This window comes from Symphalangus syndactylus, chromosome 14 (assembly GCF_028878055.3).
Source record: "Symphalangus syndactylus isolate Jambi chromosome 14, NHGRI_mSymSyn1-v2.1_pri, whole genome shotgun sequence".
NCBI lineage: Eukaryota > Metazoa > Chordata > Mammalia > Primates > Hylobatidae > Symphalangus > Symphalangus syndactylus.
The window spans coordinates 49,127,989-49,151,159 of NC_072436.2; the positions used below are offsets into that span (position 1 = coordinate 49,127,989).

At 40.2% G+C, this 23,171-nt stretch overlaps 1 protein-coding gene across 6 annotated transcripts in view; it reads right to left on the bottom strand.

The window, feature by feature from the left end:
* TMEM182 (transmembrane protein 182) overlaps positions 1-23,171 on the bottom strand; it is an 80,965-nt gene that overhangs the window by 15,074 nt on the left and 42,720 nt on the right. For 4 of the 6 annotated variants that reach the window (XM_055241376.2, XM_055241371.2, XM_055241373.1 and 1 more), the window contains one exon: positions 4,564-4,701. The exons of the other annotated variants lie outside the window; for them this stretch is intronic. In XM_055241376.2, the coding sequence (XP_055097351.1) occupies positions 4,564-4,701 (138 nt within the window). The remainder of the gene's footprint in view (positions 1-4,563; positions 4,702-23,171) is intronic. 6 annotated transcript variants of the gene reach the window in all.

The window sequence follows — 23,171 nt, forward strand, 5'->3', positions numbered from 1 at the left end:
ATCTAAGAGTTCTCTGAGAGTCCACGTTAAAACAAAGAGCAGCAGTTTAGGTCTTGCAGAGGTGTGTGATCACTTGACGAAACACAGGCTGAGGGTCAATGTCCTGACAATGACTACACTTTGCCCAGAACTGACTCTCCTGGAAACAGGTGGCCTGGCCTGCCTAAGGAAGTCTCTGCCCAAGTGTAGGGAGAAGCAATATCCACCTTCCAAGCTTTCTGAGCCTTACTCTGAGCCTGTTGACCCAGCAAAGGGAACACCATGGGCCCCACCCCTCCTACCCCACAGCCCTGATATCAGCATCCCTTTGCCATGCATGGAATGTCTAAACACAGTGCTACTGATGCCAAAGAGTCTTCCTATGTGCACACACCCAGCAATGGCCATAGAAAATTTAGCTCTGCCCTTCCCTAACACCATCTGCCCAAAAATACAGACAGCATCCAATTCTGTTTGTGGCATCGATAAAGCAGCCACTGCAAGCCTGAGTGCAGGCCGCACCTGCTCTAGTTGTGGGCAGAGCTCAATGTGCTGGCCTGGGGCTGGCATGGGAGCCTCAGGAGTGAGTGACCAGTCACATTCCATCCCATGCGACAGGGTAGCTCTCCCTGCTCTTGGTAAACAAATGGTCATACACAAACAACGTAGAGTTGTGCTGAGGTGGAAATTAAAGCAAGAAAAATAAAACTAAGTAGAAAAAGAAAGAAGCTATCCTGTATTAGGCTGATTTATCCCAGAGGCAGCAACAGGCATAGCCCAGACCCAGGAAGAGCCTTGATAAACACTATCTGAGAAGCTAGGACACAAAGGAATGTACTCTGGAGAACTCCCTCAGCAAATGGAGAAGAAAAACAAATTTTCCTTTCTCTTTTTAGTATGAGTTTATAGATTCCTGTTCTCTTTAACTAGTAACTTCAAGTATTTTGTTTTATCTAAGCGGCACAATGAACATCATAAGAAACCTGCACAGGCCTGAACTACAGCTGTCTGGGCACCATAGCAATGGTTATGAGATAAGCCCGTGCTAGACACTAGAGCAAACCAAGATAACAGCCATCTGGGCTGTATAGCAATGGTCATATGTAATTCTGAGTTACATACCTGCCACAGTTTGATTAACTGTCTTTGTTCTGCCTCTATTTCTTTGCTTTCATGCCACCAAAAGCCTGCTTCAAGCTAGCCCACCCCCTTTTTGAAGTGTGTATAATGTTCAAGAGCTGTCTTTGTTCTGGGCCCAGTCTCAGGATGTTAATCCACTGTGTCTGAATGCACTCCATAAAATCCTCCTGCTTTACCCTGAGGGCTCTCTGGTCCTCCTGATTCCCGCAACAGTGCCACAAAGGAAATTATAATAAAAGTCAAATGTAAAGTAAGTATCCTCTGAATCACCTAGTTTCATGGCTTTGAAAATGGGCTCCCTCAACACCTTGGACACCTCAGAAATTCTTGGCGCTTTTGCATGAAGTCCTGAGCAAGGAAACACTTGGCCCTTTACCATAAGCAACACAAGGTTCATTTAAAAAAAATCTGACATGTACAATTATTGTATCAATTAAAAATAATAATAAAGGCAAAAAGAAAAAATCCACCAGTTACAGGTGTATGGATATGTGAGTACATTAAATGCTTTAACCTCCTACACAGTTCTCAGCCAAACATAATTCTTCACATATATTGCTTTCTTGCACAAATTGCAAAATGGAAAAAGACCAACAATTTTTTTTTTCAAAGCTACTAAACACACACACACACACACACACACACACGCACACAATTGTCCAAAACCAGGACCAAAACCAGGATCAAAGCAGTTCTGAGTTTAAAACAATCATGCTGCCCATAATACATTATCACTAAACTATGGTGATTACACATTCCCTCTATTGAAAAACTGTGGTTACAAAAAAAAAGCAAGGAAAAAGAAGAAACAAATATTTGTACATGTAAACAGAGCACTGTTTTTTTCTGGGAAGACCATAGAAAAACGTGTACCCTTAATGGAACTTTGAAAAGGGAAAGGGTAAAGTGTTGTTTGGGTGAGAAAAACATTTTTGACCAAGAAGATGCCCAGTTTTAAGGGATATAAGGATATGGGATTTTGTCCTATGGAATTATGAATTCAAGCAGAGGGATGATAATTTATTAGATCTAAGTGAAAAAAGCCAGACGCAAAAGTCCACATATCGTGTGATTTCATTCATAGGAAATACTCAGAATAGGCAAACCCATACAGATAGAAAGTAGATTAGAGGTTTCTTAGAGCTGGTCAGGAGAGAAGGAGAGTAGAAAACAAGGTTTCTCTGTGGAGTAATAAAAATATTCTGAAATCAGATAATGGTGATTCTTGCACAACTCTGTGAATGTACTAAAACCCTACTCTGAATTATACACATCAAAATTGTAGGTTGTATGTTGATTACATCTCAATAAAAAAGGCTTTTATAATGAAGAGCTCTAATGGCTAAATCTAGTGAAAGAAAACAGTTGAAATAAAAGACAAAAGAAAGAATGGTTTAAACAGGGTTCTTCTTCTCAGAGTGAGTTTTTTTTGAGCTTTTTAAACTGTTGGGGCTCAGGAAACAAAACCCCAAAATGAAGCTCCAGCAGCAGCCTCAGGAGCCAAAGTTTTTCTCTGACCTTCTCCTGCCTTCCTGCCTCCCAGTCCTGTACTCTCCTGAGGCTGGCCTTAGAAACCACAAAGGTCCCCTCTTCACAAAGGTGAATCACAGAAACCAGAACTCCTTTCCCCAAAGCCAGCCATGAAACCTGAACATATTACTCTAACTCTCCCTCCACCTTTCTGTGTAAAAACTGGCCACAAAGGACAAAGGAATGACCTGACCTACCTTGTTTGCCAATTCCAGAGAGGGTCCTGCTTCACACTCAGAAGGAAGGCATGCTGCTCAGCGAGGCCAAGAAGAAGCTAAACAGACAGGCCTCACTGGGTTCCCCACTTAGTCTATGACCATTAGATCCTACTCTTTTTGTCCAATCATATTTCGACACAGCTGCCCATCCTTTGTTGAACCTAAGCATAAAAATGGACAATTTGCCCATATCTTTTTGGGTCTTCAATCTGAAAGCTCCCAGGTATACACAGTAAATAATACATATGCCTTTTCTTCAATTAATCTGCATTTTGCAAGTGGATTTTTCAGGGAAACTTCTGTTCTTGGCCCCTACAAAACACAGGATCTAGATCTGATTATTCTTTTTATTCCCTCTGCAGAATTAAGCACAATCTTATGCAGAAAGTATTGTGTTACCTGAGCACTGATGAAATGACACTGGGCAGCATCACAAGCCATCTTTCCAATGATTAGAAGGACAATAACCTTCTCCATTCTGTTCCTTTCCTTCAACTGTCACTACAGTGTCACCTAGGAGCACTCTGACACTCTGGTTTGATGTTACAACACAGCACAGTATGTACAGTTTGGTCTCAGTCATACTGAAGTTTGGCTAGTTTTCTAGAATTATCTTTACAAATAATAGCCTTGTGCTCATGTTTCCAAGTTAATGGTCTGGCTTTTACTTCCTAATTAAATGAAAAGGGCTTAAAATTCACAAGACTCACCTCTTCAATTACTTTTCAATTTGTAGTGTGATCATTTTAGCAGGAATTAAATTAGTTAGAAACCTGACTAAAATAAATGCAAGCTTCACACAGAAAATAATATATTCAGATAATTCATATGAATCACAATTAATTAATTAATCTTTTTTTAGACAAAGTCTCGCTCTGTCATCCAGGCTGAAGTGCAGTGGCACAATCTCGCTCAATGCAACCTCCACCTCCCGAGTTCAAGTGATTCTCCTGCCTCAGCCTCCTGAGTAGCTGGAATTACAGGCACATGCCACCACGCCTGGCTAATTTTTTATATTTTTAGTAGAAACGGGTTTCACCATGTTGGCCAGGCTGTTCTGAAACTCCTGACTTCAAGTGATGCACCCGCCTTAGCCTCCCAAAGTGCTAGGACTACAGGTGTGAGCCACCACACCTGGCATCAACAAACAATTAAGAAAATGAATGGTAGTGATGTAGAAAAATATTTCTGTACCTATGATAAACCATGAGTGTATGCTTATCATAAATATCATCACAGGGCTATCTTTGAAGAGCTCAGAAAATGCCTACCCATATCATATGCTGATATGTTACAGAGACATATGCTATGATCCCCATTTACAGACAGAAAATTAATAGGGTAAGAGGTTAACAGTCTCTTGCACACCTTGGAGTGAGTCAGTGACAGAGTTTTCTCCTCTAAGCCTCAGTGTTCTTCTCTTTATAATAGTGGCCTTACAGTGAGCAGAGACTATCATGATGGTTAAATGTGTCAGCATGTGGAAAAGGGAAAGTCCCTGGAAAGTGTCCAACACACAGCTGGTGTTCAAGAAGTATTGTATATAAATGTTATTAGTTAGTGTTCAAGAAGTATTGTATACAAATATTATTGTGTTACTGTTACTGGAAGGCTGATGCCTGAATATAGAAATGAAAAATAGAAAGACATGAAGAAAAACCGTGGCTGAAAGTCATACCCATTGCACTGTACATACCTGCAGCAATGTATGAGCCTCCCCCAGCTTTGTAGAGAAAATGGCTGGCAAAGGGGGCTGCACAGATGATCAAAAAGCTTGCGATGACTACAGCAACTATCCCCAGGAGCATCAGGACTGCCCAGAAACCACGGTAAACTGGAGACCCCAGGAGGAAAAGAGAAAAGAAAGAAAAATACACTTAGATTGTGGACACAGCAGATTGTCACAGTCAGTTGCTTTCATCTTCATTTTTCTAATTTCAGCCATGGCACTGCTAGATAGAATGCCAGGGATGGGTCTGAACAAACAGGAGATCTTATCAGATGACCTTCGAATCGGTGATGTCCAAGCTGGTGACCTTCAATCAACTCCTTTTGCTCAATGTTTGTGCCACACACATGCTGAATATACTGTGGGAGCTCTTTTTTCCATCAAGATTTTCCATTTTAGAAGCAAGAAGACCTAAGGTTCTTGCTTCTAAAGAGTACCCCCATTTAAGTACCCAGTTGGGTAGCATAGAAGTGTTTCATACTGAATGTCCAAACACATGTAAAGGCATTCACATTATTTACAAACACTACCTCACATCTTCTGCTAAGATATATTTGTACCATGATTATCTCCGAGAGCTGATAATAGTCACCCCAAGCCCCTAACCAAAACAAAAATATCCACTTCTATTTAGATTGTTGGCTCTATAGAAAACAGTCTAAGGCAATAAAAAATGACAAGCAAAACCATAAAAGAAGTTCGTTTAGCTATGCTTTCCAAGCAAATCTGAGAATTTAAATCAGATGTATTTAAGGCCTACCTCTTTCTATTAATATTTTCACTTAGAAAGATTCAAAATGAGAAGTATAGGAGTCTATAGGAGTCAAGGACAAGCAAGGCTAAGTTAATGGATACAGCTGGTGATAAATAGATAGTAGGTTTGGCGATATATGATAATCAAACAAAAAGGAATTCTAATGATCATTTTTGAGTTGGATAATTACCAATCTTAACCAATTTCATCATTTCCAAAAGGATAAAACGCTAAAATAAATTCTTGATAGTATAGATGGGGGAACACTCAGTGAAACATATTAGTCAAGTTATATTTTAAGAAAATATACAACTTGATAAGAAGGCAAAGAATATTTTTTTTTTTCTCAAGAAGCCTTCCTGGCAAAGAAGAAGTCTATCAAACAACTGGAGTTTTACAGGAAAGAGGATGGGAAGATGGAAATTTGAGAAGAGGAGTCACCTCAGTTAAATGGAAAAGGAAGGCTCGGATTTTTATATGAATAACCAAGTCCTGAAAACAGGAATACATGATAGGCTTTCACTTCCCATACCAATGCTGGCCACTTGGCATGGTTTCCAGGGCTGCTGTGTTAGACAATATTCTGCAGTTGTATCCAGGCTCAGCAGGGAACAGGGCAGTGAAGAGATACTAATGTCAACTTTGAGTATGGAAATTAAGAGTTGCAGAGTGTGGGCCAAATATTTGCTGTCCTTGTCCTACCACAGTTTATTAGGCAATTGGTGAGGCTCACATTTTATATTTTCGTTTACTTCATTTAGAAATAGGTTGAGGTTATCTTTCACAGGACAGCTTCTGTGCCAAGTGCTAGGGGTGTAATCATTAACAACAAGAAACAGCTCAGAGAATAAGAAATCCATTCTACGGCTGTACTGATCACAACTAAAACTAGGTAAGTATGACAAGCAACCACATAAGGACTGAAAGTAAATAATAGCAAGTGGAGTGAGAAGGAAAGTCAAGTCTTAACAAACATCAAGTTGCAAAGTTATCTGATTTTCTTCTTCTTTTTTTCCTCATGGATTTGGCCTGAAGGCAAGCCAATTGGGAACTGTGTAAAAGGTGTGAATAGCAAAAATCTTCAGTTGAATTCATTTCCTAGAAATCTAGGAAAATAGGCCGCTTAAAGCCAGAGTAAATCCCCATGTTTATTTTTTCCTCTTTTTATTCCCTTAGTCCTGCCTCCAGATCAGCTGTAAATACAGGTCTGCACTGCTGCCCCAGTGGAAGCATGGGCACTTAAGATCCCAAATGATGACCCAACCCTCTAGAGAGAGGAACAACAAAAAGGAACCCTCATTGTGCAAAGAGGAGGGAGGAATCATGGTTATGTTTTTTCCCCTTTCTCTTGCTGCTTGCTATGTGTCACGGATGCATGGAACTGTGCCACAGCACAGGAGTCCAGAACTCAGAATTCAACCTTTCTGGCCAGAGAAACAGGGCAAAAGAGTCCGAGGAGCCAGAGGGTGTAAAGAAAATCCCACAGAGAAAAGAGCTAAAGAAAAGACTCTGAAATTCTATGTTTGAACCTACACAAGTACCAACCACACCCCCAAGTTGCAAATGCACAGGAAACAGACCAAGAAGCATAGCAAAGTCTTTAAGAACCAAATTAGAGTTTGAAGACCATCCAGGTTCCACAGCAAGCCCTGAGTGGTGTGCGCCCCAGGGTGCACGGCACAAGGAGCATCACATAGACTTTGAAAAATGAATTGACATTGAAACTGCCACCACAGAAGAAAGAGACAGATTGGGTTGAGTGATTGTCTGCTGAAAAAAAAAAAATCAAATTTTTAAAAATCAACATTATCCAGAGAATTTTAACAGTGAATTCACTGAATTTAACACTTTGAATTTTGACAACAGAAAATTCAAGGTGTCCAGGATACAACCTGAAATTACTTGATATACCAACAATAATGAAAATCTGATCAATGATCAAAGAGACAGCCAACCCAAAGATGATTTAGATATATGAATTATCACACAGACTTGAAAGTAGTTATTGGAACCATTTTATATAGACCGGGGTGAATACTCCTGAAATAAATAGAAAGAAATTATAAGGTCTATAAATTACGAAAATAAATTTTTAGAATTAGAAAACACAATATCTGAAATTAAAACCCATGTTATGGACTCAATAATAAAACAGGGATGAGAGAGGACAGAGTAAGTGAACTTGAAAATAAAGCAATAAAAATTATTCAATATGAGAAACAGAAAGAAAAAAGATTGAAAACAAAATAAATGAAGTTTCAAAGGCTTGTGGAACAATATCAGAAGTTCTCACATTTGTGTCATTGGAGTCCTAAAGCAGAGGCCGTAGATATTGGTGAAGAAAAATATTCATAAAAGTAATGCCTGAAAACTTTCCAAATGTGATGAAACACAAATTTACAGATACAGGACACTCAGCGAACTCCAAAGAGAATAAACTCCTATAAATTAGTCAAGACACATAATAATAAAATTACCAAAAACTCTAAACAAAAAAAAAGTCTTGAAAGCAGCCAGAGGAAAAAATCATGACATAAAACATATGGGAAAATAATCCCAAGGCTCTAACTTTCTCATCAAGAATGATGGAAGCCAAAAGACAGTGGGAAAACATTTTTAAGGTGCTGACAGAAAAGACCTTCAACTAAAATTCTGCACGTGGTGAAAATATCTTATAGAAATAAGGGTAGGGTGAAGCCATTTGTGAGGAAGGAAAGAGTAGAATGTGTTACCAGCAGACCTGTTCTACAGGAAATGCTAAAGGAAGTTCTTTGGGCTAAAGAGAAATGACACCAGAGTTCATGTTAAACTTCAGAAATGGAGGAAGAGTAGCAGAAATGATTAATATCCATGTAAATAAAGTAGAATCTATTTCTTGTCTTAGTTTCTTTAAAAGATATTTGTTAAAATTTAAAAAATCAGCATAATACAGTAGAAAAACATAGGTGTTGGAATCAGAGTGATCTGAGTATTTACCACTTTCTTGCAAGGTAACTTTGGACCAGTTACTGAAACTCCTAGAAGTCTCTTTTTCTGTAAAATAGAGATGTTTGTGTCCATCCTTTAGAACTATTAGAAGAATGACTTACAATGTATATGAAGTGTATGGCATATAATAAGAAACCAGTAAAAGGCATTTCTTTTTTTTTTTTCTTTTTGAGACAGAGTCTTGCTCTGTCATACAGGCTGGAGTGCAGTCATGTAACCATAGCTCACTGCAGCCTCAAGCTCCTGGGTTCAAAAATCCTCCTGCCTCCTTCACCCAAAGTGCAGGGATTATAGGCATGAGCCACCATGTGTGGTGGCTTTTATTGCTGTTATTATCAAGATGGCATTATCACTGCACAGCAGGGGTCTTGTGTTCAGCAATAGGAACATGTATTCTTTCCCTTAGCTTGTATGGTCAGCCCTCTGTATCTGGGTTTTGCATCTGTGGATTCAATCAACCATGGGTCAAAAATATTTAGGAAAAACACAACAAAAAATCTCAATACAACAATAAAAATCACACAAATTGTAAAACAATACAGTATAACAACAATTTACCTAGTACTTGCATTGTAGTAGATATTAGAAGTAATTTAGAGATGATTTAAAGTATACAGGAGGATGTGCACAGGTTATATGCAAATACTATGTCATTTCATATCAGGGACTTGAGTGTTCACAGATTTTCATATCCTCAGGGGGATGGGTCCGGGAAAAAATTATATGTGGATGCTGAGAGACAACTGGATGGCTGTACACTGTTTCTGATGTGCCACTGAGGTTGGAACATCTCTTTAAATGATAGCTTAGAGTGTAGTAGTCATGTTTGGGCAAAGTAGACTACTGATACAGAAAGTTCTACGAAGTTCTCATACCATCTCTCATGGGAACGTTTTCTGCTCATTTACCTCCTAAAAAGGTAGTGGCCATATTCCATATCACATGACTCTACTCCTACAAACCTAAAACATCAGTAAATGGGAGCAGATACCTGACACACAGCCAATGCATGGTGACCTCTGACCCATGCCTTCTGAAGAACAGTTTGAAAGATGAATTGGAATCATGCCTGTGATCCCCTAGGAGCTGGAAAACTGAGAAAGCAAGGTGATGAGCAGCAGAGCAGAAGCTCACAGGAGGCACTGATAGCCCGGTTCAGATGAGCCAGGGAAGCCCAGGCTCAGGGATCCTGAACTAGGTCACACAGATGGCAGAGGAAGCAGCAGGAGCATCGAGGCAGCGGGCAGCGGATGGGACGTAAGAAAGAGACACACGATGAGGCAGAGGAAGAAACAGAGAGCAAGACAGAAGTGGAGAACAAATGCGCCCCAGAGTGCTGTCATTCCTGACCACTGCAAGTCCCTGCCCTTTCATTTGTTCTAGCAAAGGAGCCCAGCTTTTGATTCTGAATCCCCTGTGCAAAGCAGGAACCACAGATTGGTATTTAAAGGAAGAGAGGGCTTTGGCTGCTTGGAGAGCTTTGATCACATAGAAATAGCCTCCAAGTCAGATGCCTGAGTGCCGTCACCATGTGCTTTGTTTCCTGCCTATGCTTCTAACATTCAAAAGCGCATAACATCAAGCATATTATAAAATTTGTTGGAACTTCCTATTTTCTAGCTAATTATATTACATAGTTTTCATATGCACCATACTTCGATTGCAGAACTAAAATATGCAGTCATAATAAAGAATTGTCTTGTAGAATTGCGTACAGTTCATGCACTCTGTAAAGTAAAACTGAGCCAACCAGAAAATCTTCAACACAGAGTGAATTAAGTGCATTTATTTGGGAATTGAAACATGATATGGGAGCTCCTCTGCTTATTAATTATGTGACTATGATAGACTTTAGTTTTCTAATATGGAAAGCAGTATTCTTTTCGTAGGTTTATAGTGAGGATTAATTGATATAATATATGAAAAGTGGCTGCATGTAGTAAGCACTCAAGTATATTTGCTATGATTATTATTAATTATGACACTTTGTAATAAAATGGTCTTGTCAACAATGTGGCTGATACTAACAAATATCATCCAATCTCATGGATCTAGGGTGGAGATAGGCTTTAAATTATTTATATATATATATGAACATACACATATGCACACACACACATATATTAACACTGAAAACGAAAGACTGTCCTTAGAGGCTATAAATGTGTCTGTGTGTGTGTATGTGTGTGTATACACACATATAAAATTATATATATTTTTAGGTATATATATAAAATTTTATATTCCTATACAATTTTTGGAGGATATTTTTGTTTGGTTAGTGATTTATATCGTTTCAATCTCTTAGATCTTGACTGTATCTCAGAGAAAACCGAGTTGGTTTTCTTGTTCTTTATATGAACTTGTAAAACTACACAGCCTTGTCTTTGAAGGTTTTGGACTGTGCCTAGTAGAAGCATCTCTAAAAATCCATTTGTCTCATTAGATACAATTCAATGTTTAACTTAAATAATATTGAACTTCTATTAGTGCCTATTAGAACATGAAGCAAGATTTACAATGGAAATACATTTACACGTAATCTATACAATCACAATGTGGATAATTAAAAAAAAGCACATGTGAACCTGTGAAAGGATTAAAGAATTAAAGAATGGTTTTAAAGAGAGTAAGTTCTGTTGATTGTTCTATCAACTGGTAAATTGGCCTATGAAGAGCTCCTTGGGCAGGTGCTGAAATGAGGATGGTGGCCAATCAATCCAACAACAGATGTTGTATAAATAGTTCTGGAGAATTCAGTTTATTTTCCCAAACAGACTAAACTTTTACAGAATTACATTTTCTAGCAACTTATTTCATAACTTTATTCTAGTAGATCTAGACTGAAAATCATCAGCCAAAAGTGTACTGAAATAAGATATCAACATATTCTGTGTAACTATATCATTTCATATTTTTCTAACATTTCCCTTTATACATAGTATTTTCTAGTAATTATTTGAGAAGTATTCTGTTGTTTATTTATAAATAAAACTGGCTGGGCACGGTGGCTCACGTCTGTAATCCCAGCACTTTGGGAGGCCGAGGCAGGCGGATCATTTGAGGTCAGGAGTTCAAGACCAGCCTTGCCAACATGGTGAAACCCCATCTCTACAAAAAATACAAAATTAGCCAGGCATGGGGGCATATGCCTGTAATCCCAGCTACTCGGGAGGCTGAGGCAGGAGAATAGCTTGAACCTGGGAGGTGGAGGTTGCAGTGAGCCGAGATGGTGCCACTACACTCCAGCCTGGGCAACAGAGCGAGACTCCATCTCAAAAAAATATTCAGTAAATAAGTTAACTAATAAAATAAAACAGTCATTGAATCATTAGAGATTGTCTAGTTTGTTAAATAGAGAATATAGGGAATGCAAATCTATCTTCCTGATGTCTCAATTTTATCCACAAAAATATATAATAGAAAGAGTATTAACTGTATCACAAATTCAAATTTCAGATTCAAGCATAGGTCAAAGGAGCTCATGTCTTGGGTATACCTGAAAGGTCAAATTCAACGTGATGTGAGTAGGCAGTACAAGGAAACATCTGTTAAAAATCCTTCAGGAAGGAAACTTAAAAATAACCAAAAACTACAGGACAGTGAAGGCCATGAAGTAAAGTTGACTATTAATTATGCACACTAACATGTGTGTGTGTCTGTATGAGTGTGCTTCTGCATATCTATGTGCCTTTTTGTGCATGTGTGAAGATTACCACAGGCAAGAAGCTAGTGGCAGAATGGGAATCTGTTCTGAATTCAATGGAAAAAGTTAGGAAAGTAAAGCCCCATAGTATTTCTTTTTCCAGAGAAATAGAGTAAAAAATGCACTAAAACTTCATTAATTTAGATGATAGGCAAAAGCAGCCTGACGTTTTAACTGTAGCTGATTTTAGAATAAGTTCCATTCCAAGTCATTCACATCCATCCAACAACTCAAACTGGTGTCTCATCAGGGGCCTCTAAGAGGGGCCTTGCCAGGCTTGCTTTGAGAATGGGCACAGTGCTGACAACCAGAAGCCACTTAATTTAGCAAACATATGCTGAGGGCTTTCTACGTGCAAGGCACCAAAAACTGCCAGAGTAAGACATAATCCTTGCCCTCGCAAGTTCTTTTCCCCAGAAGGAAAAGCATATTTGCTTTTTTTAACGCTGGGTGCTAAATATACCTAGTAGAGGTATGCTTGAATATTGTGGTGTCGAATGGCATGGAAAGACCATGATTTCAGGGCTGAGTAGCAGTGAGAAAGGGCGTATGGTGCTGGGTCTCAGCATTTGTCTACAATTCATGGGGCAGAAGGCAGGAGCAGGGTCATGCTAATCAAAGAGGGAAAGAGTTCCATGGAATGTGGGGTAAGAAGCTGCTCCCTGCGGCTGCCACCAGGTGGATGAGGGGAAGAGAAAATGGGGAACCTGGAAAAGTGGTTGAGGCTTTGTTTTCCCTTCCAAGGAGCTGGTCCCCTATCACATGGGTGTCAGGGGGTACTCAAGACCATTGATCAGAGACACCAGTCCAACTGGTATCAGAGTATCCCTGTTGTAAGTATACAGAGAATGAACTGCTAGGAAAAAGAATAAAACAAGGAAAAGCTAATTAAGGTAGCTACTGTAGCAAACCCAAGTGGGAGCTTTTAAAAGAATGACCCAGAGCTAAGCAGCTGGGATGGAGATGACATAAGCTTTGGTGTTACTGTTGTTACAGGTGGTGAGAAACCAGGAAGAATCAAAAGCGTCTCTACGGGTTTTCATTTGCAAGCAAAACCAGTTTGTTCTGTTAAGATATTTAAATATTTCCTCTTGATTTTGCATAATATAATTTGCAGAACAAACCTTCTTTCATAGAGGGTATAGAGAGAAAAGTCAACCCAAATGATCACAATTCCAAATTTGTAGTGTTTTGATAAGTGATTTTGTTGTACATACAAAAATGTAAATATTTTATTTGCAGCTTAAAGATAAACTTAAGTGTTATTCATTTTTCAAAACTTGCTATATTGCCTCAGACACCCACAAAGCTAGTTCATAAAGCTAATCCTGTGTTTCGACACATCCTCAAGCACACGCAGTGTGAAGTGCTATAAAATGTTCCAAATGAAGCCAAAACAAAACACGCCACTACCCCCCACCTCCCTCGCAGCAAATGAGGGCCGCCAGCATATGTCGCCTCGCTTTAGGCAATGTGCTTCTGTTGTGCAGGCCAGCAAGCCTGGCCTTCATCTCCATACACTGCTTGTCTTGGCAGTGTCGGGCAGGTCTAAAAATACAGTAGTGCCTGCACCAAAGCAGAAGGACAGGCTGTACAGTATCTCTGCATCTGAACCCCACAATCATGAACATGCCAAGCAAAGTCCAGTGCTCAGCGTGGCCCATTGATTTGTTTTCTGGACGCTAAGAACTCTTAGATCAGATGGAGTTTATTAACCTCCCACCCTTAAACATTGCCCGATTCAGGAGATGCTTCACGGAGGAAGCACACTGGGCAGAAGGGGCAGGGATTCCACTTTCCACTCTGGCAGTGACCTTGAGAAAGTCCTTGAAGCAGGAGAAGCATGAGTTTCTTCACACAGGGTTGAGAGCATTCCCATGTTCATTATCTCACTTGCTCCTTCTAAAAAGCCTAGGGGTTAGGAGGGAGGCTTCCTGGGTGCCAGGAAGGGTGGTTTTGCAGTATTAGTGGTCCTATGGGTGGTGGCTACAGTAACAGGAGTAATAATAGTCCATTGCAACTTTGAAACAGCCGTCACCAGAATCCTCAAGGTCACAGAGCTGAGGGGACTGAGGTCCTGTGTATAAAGACACTCAGTGCCCACCCCAGGGGACCAGGTGAGCACACAGGGCCTAATCTCCAGCTCCAAGGTCCTCCCCTGCCCACGTCTCCCTCAGTAGGGAAGGGAGGCAGGTCAGTGGCCCCAATCTCTGCCACACATCAGAACCACTTGGAGAGCCAAAACATAACACCCATGGCTAGGATTCCAAACCAGACCAGCTGAATGAGGATCCCTAAGGGTGGACACAGGCATCAGTGTTTCTTAAAGCCCACTAAAGCTGGGTGCAGTGGCACACTGTGTAATCCCTGTTACACAAGAGGATCGCTTGAGCCCAAGAGTTTAAATCCAGCCTGGGCAACATAGCGAGACATTCTCCACCCTTGTCTCTCAAAAATAAACAAATGTTTTTAATAATAAATTTTAAAAAATAAAGCCCACTGGGATGCTGTGATATGCAGCCAGATTAAGAAAGGTAAGACTCCTGGTCCCTCTGAGCGGCTACTTTTAATGAGCAGGTTCTGCAAGTCAGGCAATGGCTTAGCCCTCACATGTGTTCTTTCCTCTGTCTTCCCAGCAATCTCTATGTTGTATTTTACAGATGAGGCTCAGAGAGGTTAAGGCACATTCCAGAAATTAAAGAGCCAGTAAATGATAGGTTCAAGATTTTAATTCAGGGCTGTCTGGAGAATCCACTATCACTAGTCTTATGTTTGTTGTGTTTTTCAAAGTTGCTTGGCACTGATCCCTCTGTATCTTCTAGGTTCAAGTCTTCCCATTCTGGCTCCTCCTGCTATGTCTGCTAGAAATTTTCAAAAAATGCTGAAGTCCTCTAAAGGAAAAGTTATTACCATCCCTCAAGGCCCTTCTTTGCAATCCTGTTTCCTCTAACTAGAATAAATAGCCTTCCTACTTACCATGGACTGAATGTGCTCACTCACTCAAATTCATATGTTGAACCCCTAACCCCCAAAGTGTGAGAGAATTTGAAGATGGAGACTTGAGGAAGTAAATAAATTTAGATGAGGTCATGAGAGTAGGGTCGCCATGATAGGATTAGTGACTTTATGAGAAAAGGAGGAGAGAGTTCATTCTCTTTCTGCCAGCAAGAGTACAAAATACAAAGCCATCTGCAACCCTGAAGAGAGCCCTCCTCAAACCCAGCCATGCTGGCACCCTGATCTTGGACTTCACGCCTTCAGAGTGATGAGAAATAAATGTCTTGTTTAAGCCGCCAGACTGTGGTATTTTGTTACAGCAGTCCAAGTTGATGAAAGAACTTCTTCATCTAAGCATCCTTCCTTCCTTAAAGGGACATCACGGAGAGAGTTACTTCCTTACCTCCACTAAAGGCAGGAACGTGTAGAATCAGTCGGAATAGAGGTATATTCAAGAGTTGGAATACCCTTTAACGGGTGTGCGACCTTCGCCAAATTACTTGGCTTCTCCATGCCTCAGTTTCCTTCCCTAAAATGTGATGATTAATACTTATTTTATAATTAGGATGATTGGGATGAAGGTCAGCACTAACTGAATGCCAGTCAGTAGACTGAGCACCATACTGCCATTCCCTGTGCAATCTCCGTCCACTTCCTGATTGTGAGTGTCCAGGACTCAGTCTTGCTCATCTCTCTAAACCCAGTGGAAGCTTTATGGCTGGCATGTAATAGGTGCTCAATAAAATATGAGTAAGTAGAGAATCAATAATTTACCACTCAATACCCCCTGTAATCCCAAGATTAATGAGATATTCAATGGCCATGGAACAGAGTGAAGCAAACTCATTCAAAATGGAAATGAATCCAGGATCTTGATCTCACTGTCATAATCACTGGAGAATCTTTAGAAAGAGAAGCAGGCCTTGGAAAAAGAAGAGCTAAGGCATCAAGGGATCGAATGTTGACACCTGAGTACTAAGTAAGACAGCTGAGGCCAGACGCGGTGGCTCACACCTGTGATACCAACACTTTGGGAGGCCAAGGCAGGTGGATCACGAGGTCAGGAGTTCAAGACCAGCCTGACCAAGATGGTGAAACCTCATCTCTTCTAAAAACACAAAAATAAGCCAGGCGCTGTGGCAGGCGCCTGTAATCCCAGGTACTCAGGAGGCTGAGGCAGGAGAATTCCTTGAACCCAGGAGATGGAGGTTGCAGTGAGCTGAGATCACACCACTCCATTCCAGCCTGGGTATGTAGTACCCATCTGTGACAGAGTAAGACTCTGTCACAAAAACAAACAAACAAACAAACAAACAGATTGCTGAGTGCTATGTAATCTTCCTCTCCACGTGCCTGAATTCCAGTGCTTCAAATGAATCAAGAACATCAGGGACTTCTGTAAATGCTCCTGCCCAATTCTAAAACTGCCAGAAAAGACAAATTTCCTCATTCAGTGATTAAAAAAAAAAAAATTGATCTACACCTGAAAAGACCTGTGATCTTTTAGACTAAGCCATGATAGGAACATTTTAAAACCACTTTATTCTTATACTTTTTTAAACACTAAATTGGAATCTGCTTGCTTTGGCTTTTGTACAGACAATAGAAAATAATTATAGCAAAGGCTTATTTACTTAGTGGTAAGTATTCTAGGACCCCCGAGTCTTCATTTTCATAATTTTTAGGTGATTTTCCTCATAAACATCTAACATCCAAGAAATCACATTTCCCCAGGGAAACGTATAGTCTTTTATGATATTGTTATTATACATCTTGGAATCTTTCTCTTAGGTATATGAATTAAAAGTAGTTTCTACGATTTCTGTATCAGAAAAGTTAGTTCAGAAATTTCATAGTATTAAAATGATTAGATACTTTCCCCTCTATTTGTACTATAAGACACCTAGCAAAAGGAGTGGTTAACAACTAAGTTGAGTTCCACACTCTCATTTACAAGCTTGAGCAATGATTGAAAATCTACCTTGTATCAGCTACTGTGCTAGGCTAGGTGAGCACTTACTGGTGATATACTATGAAAAAGTACAATACGTGCTACCAAGCAGTCTAAAAGGAAAGAAATATACAATTAGATGGCTATCGGCTATGCCAAGTGCAAGGAAAGACTATGGATGGTTTATTACACCAGAATAGAGAAAGGGTGCAATCTTAGTATATTGCATAAAAGCTCTCTGGGGGAGGTGATTCTTAAAGGGGAGAGTGGGACTGGCCTGAAAATGGAAACAGCAGAGCAGGCAGTAAGAAGAAAGGGGACTGAGGAGGAACAGGGAGTGGCACTTGGAGGAACTCAGCTTGCAGGTGCAGAACAGTGAAAAGCTTTGGCTTCAGGGAAGTAGCTGGAGGGAAAATGTAAGGAACATGTCATAATGGTCCTTTTATGATGTGCTCATTTTTCAGTGGAACATTTTGGCCCAAGTTGCATGAACTTTTCATACAAATGATATTGTCGGAGGTGTTGGAACCAGAGCAACTCCATCTCGAGCTGGGTAAGATGAGGCTGAAACCTACTGGGCTGCATTCCTAGATGATTAAGGCATTCTAAGTCACAGGACAAGATAGAAGGTCAGCACAAAATACAAGTCATAAAGACCTTGCTGATAAAACAGGTTGCAGTAAAGAAGCTGGCAAAAACCCACCAAAACCAAGATGGCGATGAGAGTGACCTCTGGTCGTCCTCACTGCTACACTCCCACCAGCGCCATGACAGTTTACAAATGCCATGGCAACGTCAGGAAGTTACCCTATATGGTCTAAAAAGGGGAGGCATGAATAATCCATCCTTTGTTTAGCATATAAACAAGAAATAACCATAAAAATGGACAACCAGCAGCCCTAAGGGCTGCTCTGTCTATGGAGTAGCCATTCTTTTATTCCTCAACTTTCCTAATAAGCTTGCTTTCACTTTACAGACTCACCCTGAAGTCTTTCTTGCGCGAGATCCAAGAACCCTCTCTTGGGGTCTGGATATGGATGTCTTTTCTATAACAATATTAAAAAAATCACTGACTAACAACATTGGCTGTTTGTCCACATGGAGCTTCAATCCATCAATATCAACACCACTGACAAAATGCTTGCAGTCTGGTTTTGCATGGGAGTGTTTTCAGTAAGAAAAATAGACCAAAAAAAAAAAACGTAGAAAAACACATACTTTATTTTCGTTCTTATAGAGCCTTATATTTTCCTGATGCTTTTTTCTTAAGTGGTAAAATACTGTGAGACAAAGGCATGGAAAACTCTGACAATACTTTCTGTAAACTAGTCTACCCAGTGGGGAAGTTGACATGATCAAGGGACCTTATAGAGAAATTTGAATAAAAAGGGAGAGGTACAAAAAGTTTCTAGGAAGAAAATAAAGATACAGAGATAAGAGTAGCTATCAGCTGATTGGCTGAGAGGGTTGTACCGGCAAATAGTGGCCTGTGCCTGCCAGCAGATGCCTTGGAAAAATACTTGGCCAGTTCAGAATCAGGTCCTGCGTAGTTTGGGATGTGAACCACATACGCACAGCCAGGGTAAGATGAGTGTCTCGTTGGGACAGACAAGATATCTGAGACACAGCTAGCATCTCTGGCAAGGCAAGCATACCTCATTATCCTGGAACAAACCTGTGCAGTTTATTTATCCACAGGCTGAGAATCGCATTTTCTTTACTTATCAAGAAACATGATCATTGCTGGTTTTTTGTTTGTTTTCTTAGAGACAGCTTCTCACTATGTTGCTTAGGCTAGAGTGCAGGGTTGTTCACAGGCATGATCATAGCTCACTATAGCCTCAAACTCCTGTGCTCAAGAGATCCTCCCACTTCAGCCTTCTGAGTTGCTGGAACTAAAAGAGTATACCATTGCACCCAACAGATCGTTGGTGTTTAATGTCAGCATTCACTGAGTGCAGTACCTCCCTGGGCATCTTTTATGGACTTGGCTCTTCTAAGGATGGAGCTAAAGGAATGTGGTGGAAATGTCTGGTGGTAGCCTTGAGTTGTCCTCACTGACCTGACAACTATTTGCTGTGTCTTCTTTAGAAGCAAGTCACTTAACCAGCCATCTTAATTTTCTATTTGCTTCTCAATAAAAAAGAGAATCAACAGCATCAGAAGTCACTTCCGACTCTCCTGCTTATACTCTCAGCATGTAGATTGTCAATATTTCTTTTTGATAATGAACTGCATACATTGAACTTTCCAGTTTCTATTTGAAAAAACCAGCCATCTAAAATTGCCCATTTTACGCAGGAAATCATTGCAAAAATCAAACATAGTGTTCCCATAGCTACTCTGTATACGGTTTAGAAGGGGGTTTCATTTTCCTTATTTATTTGCAGTGATAGGATATATCTTTGGAAGACTTCCTCTCTAGCTACTCAACATAGCAAGCTGTTACAGCAAATACCCTCCATAGTGCATAACAACAGCTGTTGCTCTGGAAACAAGTTAACACTTTGCTTTCCATGAGACATTTCACTTTCCTTAACAATATTAAATCTATGGTTTATTGGTGTAAATAACAGCCTTGGCCTTGGCTATGTACAGACTTGAAGCAATGAATTTGGGTACTAGGAAAAGCATCTGATAAAAATCAATTATTTTTAAAAATATTAACACTTAAAAGTCACTGTAATTTTATCCCCATGCCCCCAAACTTGTTTCTAAATAGAAAAAAAAAAAAAAAAGATATTGATGCTCTATACAGAACTAAAAAGTAAAATAATAGAGCTTACCAAATCTTCCCTAATTAACAAATAGATCTTGTTTTAAAGTGACTATTGCTCATGAGGAACATGAAACATAAATATTTTTAAAATGTTACTAAAGTTGACTACGAAAAATGTTATGGAAATGGAGGCAGCTTGCTGATCTTTGGGTGGAGACCAAACTTCTTTGTTTCCTTAGCTTCAGATGAAATCCTTGGCTTTCAAGTGAGTCCTGATGTACTACTATGAGGTAGTGTATTAAGATTCAAGGGGGCAACATATAAAAAGTAAAGTGTGATTGAATAAAATATGAGCCCCATATGTTTTCATAATTCCATTTAATTTGAAATAAAAATGAGATAAAGTCATTTATTGTGGTTTTAATAATTTTTATAAAATAGCAAATAAAAATTATTTTTCTATTTTATAAATTATCAATATGTTAGTAGAGTTTTATTTATTTTGGTTTTTTTTATGGAGTTTTACTCTTGTCACCCAGGCTGGAGTGCAATGGCGCTATCTTGGCTCACTATAACCTCCACCTCCCGGGTTCAAGCGATTCTCCTGCCTCTCAAGTGATTCTCCTGCCTCAGCCTACCGTATGGCTGGGATTACATGCACCAGCCACCACACCTGGCTAATTTTTGTATTTTTAGTAGAGATGGGGTTTCGCCATGTTGGCCACGCTGGTCTCAAACTCCCGACATCAGGTGATTTGCCTGCCTCGGCCTCCCAAAGTGTTGGGATTACAGTCGTGAGCCACCACGCCGGGCCAATATGTTAGTAGGCTTCAATAAGTAGAAGAAACAAGAAAAAATAAATAGCTTTGATGAAATTACTATGGTGACTTTGAGCAGTTTATGGCTCTAATTGTTGATAATTTCACTGGGTCAAATTCCTCATCCCAGCACTGGAGTTCAAGCAGTACTAACGTTTACCTTTTATGAATGATCTAAAATGTGTTGGTGAGCTTGATAAATAAAAATCCCATGAGGCAAAACGTTAGGTCAAACGTTTTTCTACATTGCTCTGGACAACCTACTAAATCCAAGGATCAGATTTCGGTTGCGCCTTTCTCTACTTCTCAGCAGTATTTGGCCCATCTCATCATTCCCTGCCCTGAGAAAAACATTCATCATGATTCCTGCCTCCCAACTGCCCATCCTTAGTCTCCTTTGCTGGCCCCTGCCCTTATCCCTGACCTTGTAACAATGAAGCATCCTAGGGCTCAGTCACTGATCTCCCTTCTCTCTGCACTCACTCTCATGTGGTTTAGTCTTATCCCACAGCTTTATAACCTCCATGCCATGATGCTTAAATGCACAATTCCTGCCCAGACCTCCACCTTTAACTCCAGACTCTGCAATCCAAAAGCCTACAAAACTCCACTATGTATCTTAAATGTAACATGTTCAAAAACTGCAAATCATCCTCTTAAAAACCAGGTCAATCTCAGTCTTCCTTCTCCAACTCTACTAATAGCAACTCCATGCCTCCAATGGCTAAGGACAAAAAACAATCATTAATGACTGCTCTTTCCCTTACACCCCAAACCCAGCCCATCAGTTAATCCAGTCAGCTGTTCCTTCAGAATATAACCAGATAAAGTTAACTTCTGCTCCCAGGAAAATGAAGTAGACACACTTGTCCCTATTCCTTCTGGTAAGTACAACTAATAACTCTGGACATTTTCTATAAAACAAGCATAAGAAGTCTCTAGAAGGAGGAGAGCAGAAGACAGGCCGGCAAGGGACTTTGAGACCCAAGGAACAGCACTGTGCCTGGTGAGTTTCCTGGGTTTTCTTATTGCCCATGTATTTAAGACTTAGTGATGGAAAAGCCAGCAAGCCAGAATCAACAATGAGCACAGATTAAAAAACAAACAAAATGCCCATCCAAAGGAGCAGGTAAAGGATAGCACGCCAAGGCAAAAAACTTTTAGAAAATAACCCCTCTACTTTGACCAAACACTACAAAATACTGCAGTCCCACCACTACAAGCAAAAACTGAGAGTGTACACTCTCTCCTCCACAGTTTGTAACAAGGTGTCTCATCCACATCCCTTCCACCCCCACAAGACCAGGTCATATCAGAGAAAGCTGAATAAGGAGGCTGGACTTTCATCCCTGCAGAGTGGCCAGGAGGTCACCCTCCACAGTGATAGTAGAGACCATATAAGGTGCAAAGACTTCTACTCCTAAGAGGTAGAAATGAGGTAGCCCCTCCTAACTAGAGTGGTGTCATAGGAGGCCTAGTGGAGGGTCACTCACCACCCCCACTGCGTAATGTCCCCCCACCACCACCTTTGTCAGCAGAAGCTATGGTTAGAACTGTAATGAGGTCTTGCCCAATGAGGTTGGTATCAGAGGAAGCATCATGGGAGGCCAGAACCCTCACTAGCACTCAGCAGCAACAGGGAGCCTCTCTCTACCACAGGTAACAGAAGAGGCTTGGGGGTGCCTGGAATTAATGAGGCAATGCCTACTCCTTCCTTCACTGGAGGGGTATGAAAGGAAGCCAACTAAAACAAAAGATTTAAATAAGATCCAACGTCTTATAATATTCAGAAAGTTCAGTCTTCAATAAAAAATCATTAGTGATACCAAGAACCAGGAAAATCACCACTTCAGTGAAAAAGAATAATCATTAGACACTAATGCTGAGATGTCAGAGACGATGAAACTATTTGATGAAGATTTTGAAATAGCCATGATCCAAAAAAAAAAAAAAAAAAAAAAAAAAAGGCTTCAATGGCAAATGTGAAAATGCTTGAGCCAAATTTTTTTTTTTTCCCCGAGACAGTGTTTCACTCTTATTGCACAGGCTGGAGTGCAATGACGCAATCTTGGCTCACTGCAACCTCCGCCCCCTGGGTTCAGGCAATTCTCCTGCCTCAGCCTCCCGAGTAGCTGGGATTACAGGCATCCGCCACCACACTGAGCTAACTTTTTTGTACTTTTAGTAGAGACGGGATTTCATCATTTTGGCCAGGCTGGTCTCGAACTCCTGACTTCAGGTGATCCACCCGCCTCGGCCTCCCAAAGTGCTGGGATTACAAGCATGAGCCACCATGCCTGGCCTTGAATCAAATTAAAAAAAAATAGAAAGTATGAAGAACCAAATGGAAATTTTAGAATTGGAAGATATAATTACTAAAATGAAAACCTTAACATATGTCTTTTATAGCAGAATGAAGGGGACAGAGAGAACAGTAAGTTAACTTCAAGACTGAGTAATGAGAATTATCCAATCTAAAAAGCAGAAAGAAAATAGACTTAAAAAATGAACAAGAAATGACAGCCCTGTAGAATTATAACAAAAGGTCTAACATTCACGTCTCCTAAATCTCAGAAGAGCAGAAGAAATAGGATAGGGCTGAAAAAGTATTCAAGGAAATTATGACTGAAAATTTCCAAAGT